Source organism: Cyprinodon variegatus, unplaced genomic scaffold, assembly GCF_000732505.1.
Source record: "Cyprinodon variegatus isolate N-32 unplaced genomic scaffold, C_variegatus-1.0 Scaffold246, whole genome shotgun sequence".
Classification (NCBI taxonomy): Eukaryota; Metazoa; Chordata; class Actinopteri; order Cyprinodontiformes; family Cyprinodontidae; genus Cyprinodon; species Cyprinodon variegatus.
Window position 1 is genome coordinate 100699 of NW_015150699.1, and position 13863 is coordinate 114561.

Genomic DNA, 13863 nt, shown 5'->3' on the forward strand with positions numbered 1-13863 from the left:
CATTTAAACATGTTAATATCAAGGCATATAATTTTCTCCAGAAATAAACCCTGGGATAATATATCTATCCTTGTTTTATTTTGTTTAAACTGAACTTTACCTTTTCAGAAAAAAAAAAGAAATTTCTATAAAAAACAAAACTGACCCTAACTTTTGAGGCCATTTTCACTCCCTATCCTCCCTACTTTCCTACTGGTGTGTTTATGGAAACAACTATTGAAAAAGATTAAGTGGGTCAAGAGAGTAGTTAAGTTTCTAAGTGTCTGCAAGTTCTGAGTGTTAAATGCATGTCTTTTTTTTTTTTTTTTTTTTACCATGATAAGAGCAGGCTCGGAGCTAGACTTTGTCCAGATTCGCAGTGATAGATCTTCTGCTGCACTCAGCCACCACTGTCTGCAGAGGCTCCAACTCACACTGCTCACCGGCTTGTCATGACCTACATTCAAAACCCCACATCTAAAATGAATCTGGTTAAACAGTGTGTAGTCACAACATTTACTTTTATGGTGCTGCTTGGACGAAAGACAGGCTGAATAAAGGAGTCTCATGCTGACCTATGCGTCACCTCCTCTTTTGTTCTTTACCTCTGCTGCCTTCTTGTGGACATTTGCTTTTAAAATGGGGACTGAAATGTGATTAAAAAAATTAAAAGGTGGATCTCTTGCCTTTCTTTATAAAATACCAGTCTCAAAATAGGCCAAAGGGAGCAAAACTACCAAGAGTGAAGCAAGATAACAGATTTCCACTTAATGCAACATCTTTAGTCGTAGTAACAGACATTACAGCAGCTTCTAAACTGAATATTGCTTTATGACCAGACACTCTGTTCTTTAAATAATTTGAGGTAACTCTGGTATGTCTAGCATAAATGGCACATAACACAAATCCACAGCTGAAAAGAAAGCACTTAAGTGAGTGAAGGTTAAATATAGCAAAGCAGAGGTTAACCATTCCTGGAACACTTCTCACCTATGAAAGCTGTTGGATTACCAGTGAGGCTGGAATTGTACAGTAACACTGTCCGGTCGCCAAGACCACACAGGATTTGTTTTCCATCACCTAAGAAAAGAAAGGAACCATATATTTATCTTATAAGTATTATTAGAGCAGCCACATTAAAAAATATATATTTAAAATTTTAGTTTTGATCCTGTCGCAGTGAAGCTGCATTAAATACGGTGGTTGGTGCATCTGTTTGCTCTCTTTCAGTGGTGATGAGGCAAAAAAAAGCAAAGCAAACACAAAATTCATCTAGTTAGATGTATAACATACATTGTCAAACATGGGAATTCCAAAATTAAATGTACTTTTTTAAGTCATGTTTGTATTATTATTCCATTTTTAAGGGTAGTGTCATAGATAAGGTAGTGTAGGGTAAATCGCACTTTGCATCAAAATGGTCAAAACTGCACTATCATGCACTCTGTACAAAACATCACAGGCAGAGTTAAAGAAGCTATGATTTTAAGTAGAAAAAAAAAAAAAAACAGAATAAAAGGCATTTGTGAGAAAAAGCAGACTTGGTATGCAGTATAGGGTCTACTTAATGGTGTGTTCTAGAAACACAGATGATTCGATTAGGCCTTTCTGGGCTTAGTTTGAACTATTTTTTATGTCCCACCAAATAGCCAATCTCTTGAGATATTGATGCAGGAAATATTTTGGTATTTTCCCCTATAGTGATGAGATTGGGGCTCATAAATATTTTTTAACACCTTTTTTTAAATGTATCTTTATCTCTTACTTTGAGTTAAGTTTCCGCTATAAATAGCCCTAAAGTACGACAGTAGATGAACAACTACCAAAACAACTCAGCAGAAGTTGTATTTGAATGTATGTTCTATTTAGGAGCATTGAAGCTTCAAAAAGGTTTGCAACCTTGTAGCATCAGCCAGAATTTAGAAATTAATAGTGTTTCGTAAAAAAAATAACACAAATATATATTTTTGTGTATACGTGTTTGTTGCCGCTGATGTACTCTGCCTACACAAAAACAAGAAAAAAATATTCTGCAGGTTTTTTTGTGTGTTTTTTTATTATAAAAAAAGAGTAGGAAGTAAAATATTATCCTTCTTTTTTTAAACCATATATCACTAACCATTATCTAGGTGTTACAGACTATTTTGAAATGCATCAAGTTCCATGGTGTTTGTTAATGTTTAGTACTGTGTTACTGTATTAAGAAGATCTAGTCCTACAAGTGTAATTCAAGACATTCACACAGTCACTTCTTATTTTTCTACTTTATAGTACATTTTTTTTGTGTAAGGTCTGGCTGTGATCAAAATTGAAGTAATCCTTTAATGTATTCTGAAAAAGTAAAAAAAAAAATCCACTGGACTTTGTTTCCAAGGTTTGAAGATGTTTCGCTTCCCATCAAAATTTTGAATTGAGAAAGCTTCCTGGATGGGAAGCGAAATGTCTTCAAACCTTAGAAACAAAGTCCAGTGGATTGTTTTTTTAAAACGTTTTCAGAATGACTATGACCTGGATGACTGAGAATCTTCACCAGCATATCCTTTAATGTATGTACAATATGGATAAATTACAATAGTGAGCAGCACAGATGAAAAAAAAAATCAAACAAGAAACGTAAAACGAGGAACACGATTAATGAAACATTAAATGTTTCAGGCTAACTGCCTTATTGATTATATGCTGATCAATATTAGCTGTCAGAAGTAACACACCTGAATACTGAAGACATGAAGCCTGCTTGTTTGCAATGTTAAGTTCAATGCGTTGTTCAGTTGGGGCTGCACTGTCCTCTGGGTAGTTACTCTGGAGGAAGTCTCTAAAAGATAAACATGTTTTTATAGTTCATGAGACACACACATATGAACAACTAATGAAGTACAGTTAAATACTTACAAAAGTTTATATGACTTTTTAATGGGTGTTTTCTTCTGAGTATTAGTTTGTGGTGAAAACATAGTCATTCTGAAAGACAGAAATATAGAAACATGTTTTAATAGAGAAAATGCAAAGAATGTTAATTAATAATTATTAGCCAGCTATAATAAGGATCATTGTAATGCAATAAAAACACTGTATTTGTTTTATTACAAAATTATTTTCTAAAACTTTTTCTGACAATATTGAGGGGAAATTAAATGTATCCTTCAATATAGATATATTAAAGAGATACCGGTATATTAAGAGATATCTGACTATACCTTTGCTTGGTGGTGTATCCAGATGACTTCACTTTGGAGTGAAAAACTAGAGGCTTTTCCTTTAAACCTCCTTTAAAAAAAAAAATCTCCCGTGAGACAGACTGATCAAGAGGACTAATAATATCAACAACAATAATTATATATATTTATTTATTTTACATGCAAATCTCAACGTGCTACAAAGTAACAATAAAAATATTAACCACATATAAACACATTAACAAACATTAAAACGAGATTTAAAACCAAGGTTAAGATTTTAATTGTAAAGTTTTTTCAGTTCTTTTTTAAAAGAATTAGCAGTCTGTTGTAGTCTCAGGTGTTCCAGGATCTCATTCCATAAACAGGGTGGACGACTGCGAAAAATGCCCAGTCTACCATCAGTGATGTTTTTTTTGTTTTTTTTTATTGGTGCAGTGGATATGTTGATAGATGTTTGTAAAAAAGCACAACTAAACATCAGTATCAAAAGAAACCACCATGGAGGCTATAAAGGGCCATAGAGGGATCAGGGACTGTCTTTTAAACTGTTAACTGCGGTAACATTAGTTTCATTTTGTGGCCCAACTGTTTTGTTTTACTACATGCTTTTATAGTGTTTTTATCTCTACATGCTATTAGTTTGCTTTAACTTTAGTTCTGTTCTATTATTTAATTAATGTAAAGCACTTTGTATTGTCTTTGTACTGAATTGTGCTATATAAATAATGCTCCCTTCACACCAAACGAGATTTGAGCAGCAAATTGTACACATAAAGGTCAAATACACCTCAACAGCATCTTTGATGCTCCTGAAGTGCAGCCAGTAAAGTGTGTCCAGATGCACCTGATGCTTTTGCTGCACCTGTGTTCAATGGCAGAGAGCAGCTTTGCAATTATAACTGTTATAAGTGTGTAAAAAGTACTTTTAATATGTTTTTAAGTGAGAAAGTCCACCTCAAAACAGCATCTATGCAGTCAGTTCATCAAGATTATGATCCTGCCTTAAAATATTATTTCGCTGTCTGAGACGTTCAGACCCCCACATACTGATGGTGAGCTGTCACTGGGAAACCACAGCAACAGCTGCCTCAGGCCGGAGGTTTTCCGCTGGCTGGCGACTGGAAGTAGATGTTTGCGTTTTTAACATACATAACTGCAAGGCAGCAGAATAATAAAAGTGAACATATATTTTGTCGGCAGGTTTTAGAATTTTAAGTTAATTAGGTGTTAATATCCTGTTTCAGAGGACTGAACATAGTGCTATGTATCAGCAGCGCTGTGTCTTACGGTGGCCGGGAGGTGCAAACCAAAATTACAAAATCTAAAACACTTTTACAAGTTCCAAAAAAATAATTATCATTTCAGGAAACAAACTCTGAGGCTGAACTGGTCTTGTGTAAAATTCTGTTTCTGTTCCCCCTGTCGGGAGTGCGCATTGCAGCCAGAGAGGCGGATCTGACCATTAAAAGTGTTTTGTTTATTTATTTATTTGTTTCTTAATGTAAATTTGTTTTCTGAAATGATAATTTGTTTTGGAACTTGTAAAAGTTCTTTAGATTTTATAATGTTGGTTTGCACCTCCCCGGCCACCATAGGTCTGGGTCTGTCTCCCTGCCAGCTCCCAGATCAGCTTCTCTGATTGGTTGATGTGGCGCGTCCAGCAGCAAAAGTTATATTTTTCTAACTCTAGCATGCTTGTGAAGGGCGTCATGCACCTCAGAAGCTCATGAGGCGCTGCTTCTTCTACTCAGACGACTCAAGATGCACTGCTCTTGCTGCTGTAGACGCTCTGCATGACCTTTTGAAGCATCTTGATGCGCCGCAACAGTCGACTTTGCATTTAAACCTGCTGCTTCTGCTGCTCCAAAAGCGTTTGGTGTGAACGTAGCATCATCAAATATACATTTTTTTCACCAATTTGAGATCCATATATTTGAATTGCAATACAAATAATCATATTCAATGTTCTAATTATCATTATTGTGATTATTTTATATTATCATTTGTTTCGTTGACTGCATGGCTGCGAACTTCATCTTTCTTTTACCATCACTAGCACATGTTAAGTCCTAATTCCATTAAGGTGGTGCGTTCCCCTTTAGCACCTCTTATTGATTGTGCACACAATCTTAACAATTTACCCACAGTAAAAATACTATATTGTGTGCAATTTTTTTGCACAAGCAATCAAGTTTTGACTCCGATGTGGACTAATTACCGTACCTGGTTCCGGATGAACGATGCCGAAATTAATAAATAATATCTCACTATCTACAGTTTTACATTTTAAAAGTCAAGTTTGACAAATCCTAATTTTTTTTTAATCCAAAAAACTCCCAACTTGTCCACACTAATGTTTCAGACCAAAATTTTTACATCAATAAATCCTTGACTTACTGCCATACAGTACATGGGAACCTGTCTTTGAAAGAAATGGAAATAGCAGTTTCTGATTTGCATTATCCATAGAAATAAGTCAACCTAAATACTTTTTTTTTTTTTTTTTTACAAAGATATACTTGAAAAGAAATTTGTTATACTGTAGTTTTTACATACAATAGTGAAAGAAAAAAAAAGATTCAGGCATTTTAAGAATTGTTTAAAAAATGTTGAAAAAGGGCAGATTGTTTTTTGCTTCAGCCCATTATTATGAAGCACGTTTCCTGGATTATACAAGAAAAGGGTGAGTTGGAATTACTAGATGATCTCACTGTTCTGGAAGCATTAATAGATCAGCCACAACCTGCGGGATGTTTTATGCTCCTCAGTGTTTGTTGTCAATGTTTCAAATACATTAGCATGAGCTCACTTTTTCCACAGCTATTAAAATATGTGTGGATTACAAAAAGATGTGCATCTTTCAATTAAATGCAACGACTGATTCTAAACAATAATGTTCAATTTAATTAAAACCATAACGCATGTCAGCAAACACTTTTTACCTCATTATTACTATATAATGGGTGCAAGGAATCACATAAAAAGGTAATTGTCTTAATCCTATATGAATTTAGAATTAAAACTTCACTTTAGCCTCATTTAGAATGTCATTAGGTTTTGTTTGTAATTATCCTTCGTTATGTCTACATATAACTATCCTAATTGATTTTTTCACTTTAGTTAAAAATCAGAATATTTTAATCAGACATTTAAGTGGAGTCAGTCATACAGTCAGTCAATAACTAAGGACACTGTTCGATCCAAAACACACCTTATGAGGGGAAAAAAACTGCGGTTTTACAGTGAAAAGATCCAATTACCTGACATTGTAATTCCTTGGAATTTCTCAACAAATCCATAGACCACCTACTGATTATAAAATGGCTGTTAAGATTTATTGGCCAACAACGTTTACATGGTATATGCTGACACTTAAGATGCTATTTAAAGCCCTTTGAGACCGTTAGACAAATTACAAGCGGTTACATCCAAATAAAATCACCATGGATAGTGATATCCTTCAATTAGGGCTGCCATTATGTTATATAAAGACATACACAGTAACCATTAAAAAAAATAAAAAGCATTCAGTCTAACAACTGTAAATACTGCAAAACAGGCAGTTTTAATTTAACATGGTTTAGAGTTGAAACTAAACTAGTTGAAATTAATGTCCCTATACTTTACACTATACGTAAAAAGTTGTATGTATTCTCACAGGGTTCCATTCTCCTCTGACCGGAGCATCCTTCTCCACAATTGTGATGTCTCTTACAATCAATGGTTTTCAAACTGTTCTGAACCTTTTAGGTTAGGGTTAATCAATTGCAGTCCTAGAGGTCCAGCTTCCTGCACCTTTAGATGCTTTGCCCTTCTGCCCTAACCCCTATATAGGGCAATATATAGTGGATACGCCATTTTATATGAGTGCCTGAATGGCTAATAGATGAAAAAGTAGTTGATTTAAAATTTCCCACAATGCACCTTGAAAAGTAGTGTGCATTCATGGTCACTAGATGAGCAGATCTATCACAGAGAGCTTTACAAAAGCTCTCCTCGACAGGTATCATGAGATTAGTTTTTGAGGTGAGAAAGACCAAAGACCATGCAAGGAGCCGGAGACATGTGACTAATAGGGAGCGAAAAGTAGTGATAATTTTTCCGAATGGTCAGTTAACTGAGTTCACTATAGAGTCCACTATATCGTCCCCTCTCTTTATAGTGATTGAGGGGTTATGGGTTAGGGTGGACATTTGGACATAGCAAATTTCTTCAGGGTCCACTTGACCATCTAATTACTTAATTCAGGTGTGTTAGCCCAAGGCCGCATCTAAAAGTGGCAGGATATCAGCTCTAAAGAACTGGAATCAGTGTTGTGGGCGCATCCCCGCTAGCTTATCTGTTTACCCACTTCATTCACCTGCCGTTCCCTCCCCGCTCTCAAATTATCATTTCCCGTATTCACCTGGTACCTCTGCTATATATACACGCTTCAGCCCAGCTATCAGGGCCAGATTATTATTCGTTAGTATTCTTAGTTATTCGTGTGTTCTTAGTTTATTCGTGTATTCTTAGTTTATTTGTCTTATGTTTTCGAGTCAGTCATTCATGTTTGTTTCATTAGTTTTAGTTAAGTCCCTGATTCATGTTGGAACCCTGGATCTGTCTGTTCCCATTCAGATCAGAACCCCTGATCGGGCTACGGACTCCTGGATCACAGAACTGTCCAGTTCTGAACTGTTTCTATGACCAAGATCGTATTCCCGCCTCCTCACTGACGTTGCTGCATCTGGGACACATGGGGCGGCTCTGAGCCGCAGCTCGTTTGGCAGTCCATCGGTTGGATCCTTCCTTCCTCGGACAGGATGGACTGAACTGTTAAACCAGCTAAATGACTCACTCGGATAATTATCTCCTGTCAGATGATAGTTGTCACTTGCCTGTGTTTCTCCCTCCAGCGTGTCAGTGATTGGGCGGTGCCCCACCCCCCTCCTGCAGCCACTGTGGTCCGCTTATCCTCAGCAGTCCGGGTCCCGTTTTTTTCTGTTTTATTGTTTTTCTGTCATTAAACATTTTGAAATTTCCCATTATCTGACTTGCCTTGAATACTGGGTCCTGTTCTTTTGACAATCAGCCACCCCTGGTTTAGATGGATAGGAATGCTGTGGTTGGGTTGCAGCTATGCAATAATTTTTCTATTTTCAGATGATTGATTGACTTTTGCTCAGCAAATTTTTCAATAGATCGGTTTAATACTTACTGGTAACTGTTTAAAACCTTTTCTTAATTGCATCCCTTACTTGCTTCCTAATATGCTCTAAATTAAATTTTATTTAGGGGTTAAAGAATTCAGAAGCTAAAGACACATGCATATATTTTTAAGTAAGTATAAATGAAGCATCCTTGTGCAATAAATATATTCAAACTTTTAATTTTAGTGTGACAAAATATACATTTTTTTTTTGAACAAATCTCTTCATTTTGGACGTTTCTGGATATATTATATATTTGTTATAACTTGGACCATGCAAACTGGCAAATTGTGCAACAATATGTACAACATGTTTCAAGCTGGACTTTTAGTTCAGACAACTACCCTCAGTACACACTTAATACTATACATCACATAAAAGTAAGGACGGATCAAGAACATTATCATAAAAGCCAGCCAGTAATGAAAACCCTTTAAATCTGTGCTCACAGCGCTTTTAAAGGAGCTCCTTCAGACTTGTGCCAGACTTACAATGGGGAAACATTTTCCTTTCCAGGAGTCTCAGGGGTTTATGGTGTAATTTGTCTGTGATTTTGCAGTTACCTTTAAAGAATATGGAGATCCATGTGGAAGAATTGGAGGTTAGCCTGTAAATGTTTGTGGGTTTTTTTGCTCGGATGTTTCAGTCACACAGCACTTCTCAATTATAAAAAAGATCCCCTATGTAGTCTGACACTGGCAATTCTCTGCACTCCAGCTGTGGGGAGGCTTTGTCAGCATAAACTCTCTATGAGGAGCATGTAAGCCTCAGCACAAGCTCAGATGGCTCTATTATACTGGATAACACATATGTAAAATATAAAATAGACAGGATTAGTGCATTAAAGTTTGTTTTGTGCATCAAGGAATGTAAGGCCAAGATTAACAGAGAGTAGAGCAGTATTAATATAACTAGATAATGGAAAAGGTTTTCAGAAGCTCTTGGATTAGCCAATCAGATATAACAACAAATTCTATTTTAGAGACATGACTTAAATATTGCAATTGCCTTTAAGGATACGGTATTTGTAGTTAGATAAGATCATAAACAGCGAGGCTGCTGACCTTTCTTTTTAGGGTGGCTGGGTTCCTTCCTTTTTAACTCAGCATTCAAAGGAGATTCAAGCAGTAGAGGAGAACTGGAAACGAGAGAGGAGGGAAACAGGGGGACTGAGTTACTGAAAACAGAGAAGTAAAGCATTTTCCATCGTTATGGATTATTAGTCCCCCTAATTTACAGTACCATAATTTTGTTGACTCATAAGAAACCAGATGGCTGCAATGGCTGGCAATAATTGGATAAGTCAATATGGAAATATTTGAACAAGGGAAACCTTTAGAGAGGAGGTGACCCAGTAAATAGGCTTTCCTCATATGTCATGGAGTACTCTTGCTGAGGTCAGGCTACAATCTTAGACCTTGCCAACCAAGGTGCCCCTACAGTCACGCTAGGCCCCCCAGATATGACCTTTCACATACATTTAATTAATTAATCACAGACATTTCATCATTTTACGCTGCTGGTGCTCCTAAATCATGAAAATGCATAATTGTTTTTATGACTCTGCATAATTATTTCCAAAATATGTTTGCCTCTTTTTCATAAGTCAATGTATCTTATAAGCAGGCCTACTTTGCTAATATTACAAATTCAGATGGAATATTTTAAATATTTTGGTTGGAATATCCTTGGCTCAAAAGCTGACATTCAAGAAGGAAATCTATTTATAATCTATGTACCAACACAAATAAATGCTTTCTTTTGACTTCAGGTTTACCTTGGGAAGACAGAAAAGCCTCCATCACCTACTCCTGTCTTCTTTAGGTCACTCAAACACAAGTCTATCAGGACAGCATGTGGATTGAACAAAGAGCTCACCAGAACCACCATCTAAAAGAAATCTTTCATTAAAACTCAAGTTTACAGTGCACTCTATCATAGGGACTTTATGTTACATCCAGGTACTGATTCATCATTACTCACAGACTCAGAAACCGCAGGGATTGACCATGAACCCACCATGTTGATATTCAGGGTGGGGTTATCTGAATGTTTAAACACAAATCACAAGGTAATATGCATCAAACCTCATGTGTATCAAAAGAAAACCACTCATTGGACTTGTTTTATTGATCACATGTTCAATCAGCAAAAAAGCTATTTCTGACAGCTTTTCATATATGGTTATCTTTGTGGCAAAACAATTAAACGTTTTGGCCCAGTAAAGCTATTATCATTGGTTTTCAAATCTTTTGAAACGATCACCAATAGGGGTTTTCCAAATACCATTATAAAGATAGAGATAATAAAAAAAACCTGATTGTTAGTTAATAATATAATGTAACAACAATGAACAAAACAAACAAAAATTTGTTCTTGCACATTTGCATTGAAATATGTGTTTGTCCTATAGCTATCTCATTGGAGTCATGGGTCCTTTAGACGTTTCAACCAACCTAAAAATCCAATATGGCTGCCTTTTATATCAAATCTGGTACAAGGTTTAGAAAAATGTGCAACTGCAGCTTTAACTTTTTTGAACTTCATCAAAGCTGTCAAATAAAAAGTACCAAACAAGGAATTTTAGCAAAAATTTTTATGAAATGTTTGAAAGCAAAAAAATGTTTAGAAATATATTGTTGTTACCATGTACTGCTCATAGTGGCTCATTGAGTGTATCAGCTACCAAATCCCACTAGGTTCTTATGTTTAGAATTGAGACTTTATTTTAATATCCAAGTCTGAATATCAGGGTTAATTAAAGTAGACATCAGCATGGTTTTCCAATGACCAAAAAAGCAACACTCCAGAACAACATATCTCTAGTTGCTATTGCCTAGTTGCATAAGTAATTTCTTTATATTGACAGTGGAAATAAGGATGTTTTTTATTTAAAAGAAGCCCAGTCAGTGGTACAGGTATAACAAGTTGAAAACCATAGCTCTGAAATGATTTAAAGTTAAGCTAAAATTCTTCGTCTTGTATTTGACTGAAATGTGTGACAGTTCATTTAATCTTACCATGTTTATCTAAAAAAGGGAGCAGTGGAGCAGTGATACCCCCAGCAGCTTACCTTTGAAATACAGCACCGTTAGGAGTTCGGAAGTAGCCAGCTCCACCACATAAAGACCATTTGAGCTTCCAATACAAAACCAGCTGTTATTTCTGCAAGGGCCCACACAGAAGCATATGGAAAACTAATGTTACACTATTTCCCTTTAATGCATTTTTTTCTCCTTTCAGTTGGGAATGACAAAGAAACCACATAGTAAAGAAAAACACATTGCACTGACAGACTGCAAAGGCAGGCCAACCACAAAGCTGTACGTTGTAGTAAATTTTCCTTTGACTATATCTAATCTAGACTATGTAAACCCCGGAAGATGGAAAGCCTTGACGAGCAGATAGGATCATTGTTTTATCTTCATTCAGCTACAGCTAAGGCTATAACATTGTGGACAATTACATTTAAGTACATCATTATTTTCATGCTGGGACAATTTTCGCTCTCATGGGTGAACTCATACTAAATAAATTTGATAATTGCACCAGTTAGTGATCAAAAAGTAACCGATTTTATGTGTGAAGGAAAGTCCAATAATTAAATGATCAAATATGCCAATTCTGTATAGCATAAAGCAGTTAACACATCCAGTTGCATAAATTTTACAAACTAGATGTGACCAAGCAAAAAAAAAAAACCACTTCAGTATGTTTAAAGTCACCAAAAGAAGGCCAGTAACACAGCGGCTGCAGCAGGATTTTACATTTAGGCTTTATTGAAAGTAAAGATGTTAAAGTACTGCTGTGGGATTGCATGCTTTTCTAAGATGGGTTAGGTTTTAGTGTCAATTCCTTCACATGTGATATAAAAATATAGTGTTTTAAGTGCCTACTTCCTGTCACGGCTCACTGCCATACTATATGTTGTGTGACTGAGGCCTCCTGCCGTGTATTTTTCTGGGTGCACACATGATGTTTTAAGCACCGTAATATTTAGCACTGGATGTAAAAAAAATGTTAGAACTGTAAATATACAGTAATATGTTTATATTGCTATTGTTTTTTATGTATTTATTACTTTTTTCAAGGCTGCACTTTAAAAAATGAAATTGTCTAGAGCTGCTTTAAACAAAATGTATTTTTGTATACACTTGTGTTTACAAAATGACAAAATAAATATGTCTAAGTCTAAGTCAAAGTCTGGATTTAGAACTTGTTCATACATCTACAACAATGGGTTAAAAGGATTAATATAGGGATAGTATCTTTAATAATTGACTTCATCATCAACATTTGTGTTTATCTGTAGGCTTTGGAGGAAAAGTCTAACATATGTGATGGAGCTTAGCTGTTAACATGTTTCTCTTTTTAGATATTCTGCTTTTCTCTTTTTTAATTGTAATAATAAACGAGCCTGGAAATAAAATTATTTAGTAGTTTTATCCGGAAATGGATATAAGATAAATAATATAATCAAACAAATACCATTTCCCAGTCCTTTCAGGCTATGAAGGAACCAAATAATAAAAACCAAATAATAAAAACCAAATAATAAAAAAAAAGAAAAAAAAAGAAAAAAAAGCTAAAAACTTCTGTAACTACTGGTACTCTGGTTTTGCTATACTTACATTTCTTGGCTGAAATGGATTCCTGGAAATTGTTCACATGAAGCCATTGTGATGACAGGCTTTGAGATTTCCACACCTGGAAAGATAAAAAACTAACTACTGAACCTCTCTCAATCTCCAAAAATCACATATTCATAACAAGGCACCCTTCTTCCCACTCAGTGTTACAGTTCTACAATCTCTAAATGGCACCAAGTTCTACAGGTCTCTCCTGAGGTTCCTCTTTTTTGCTAGCTGAAAACCACACATTCTGACTTATAGGAGCTGACTGATATCCAAAATGCTTCACATAGCTGCAAAATACTTTGTTACAGGATGAAGGTCATGGTCGGAAAATGCCACAGGACTCCCTTTCTATGCAAAAAGAAAAGTTGAACCAAACCAGACACCTCTTCCCCACAGCTATGCTTTGATATCAGGTCCACTAACACTACAAACAGGATCAGTCCAATGCACACTTGACACTGTAAAGAATCTGGACACAGGGATTCCCTTTAAACCCTCACCAGGAAGAGAATATTAGTTTTCTCCATATCCACGAAACAGTACTGCATCATATAACTAAACAATCGTATCCTCCTTGTAAATTCTGCAGCTGTAAAGATCTGCTCAATTGTTCCACAGTCTGCACCAAAGTAGAAAAATGTAAGGTTCGACAATCCAAAAGGCCTCATTCCTAATACTTGAGTATGCCTTTGTCACTCTATAAGCCATAAAGAAATTTTGAACAGTGGTGAAGTAAAACGCTTCGCTCTGCTTTCCAAACTAAGGTGCTAACATTCCCACTGGGTGGCCCCCTCAGAAGGGCTAAGAATCAGTTATCTTAATGGTTATTGATTTCGTATCTAGGCAAATGATTTAACTAAATATTATTTTACCAAA

At 35.7% G+C, this 13863-nt stretch overlaps 1 protein-coding gene across 1 annotated transcript in view; it reads right to left on the minus strand.

The window, feature by feature from the left end:
• The window catches only part of wdr27 (WD repeat domain 27), a 61341-nt gene that overhangs the window by 44997 nt on the left and 2481 nt on the right, over positions 1–13863 (minus strand). Inside the window, 10 exon segments of the mRNA XM_015381985.1 lie at positions 315–436; positions 970–1059; positions 2691–2794; positions 2872–2940; positions 3177–3246; positions 9415–9488; positions 10128–10240; positions 10334–10395; positions 11424–11515; positions 12982–13057. Of these exon segments, the coding sequence (XP_015237471.1) occupies positions 315–436; positions 970–1059; positions 2691–2794; positions 2872–2940; positions 3177–3246; positions 9415–9488; positions 10128–10240; positions 10334–10395; positions 11424–11515; positions 12982–13057 (872 nt within the window).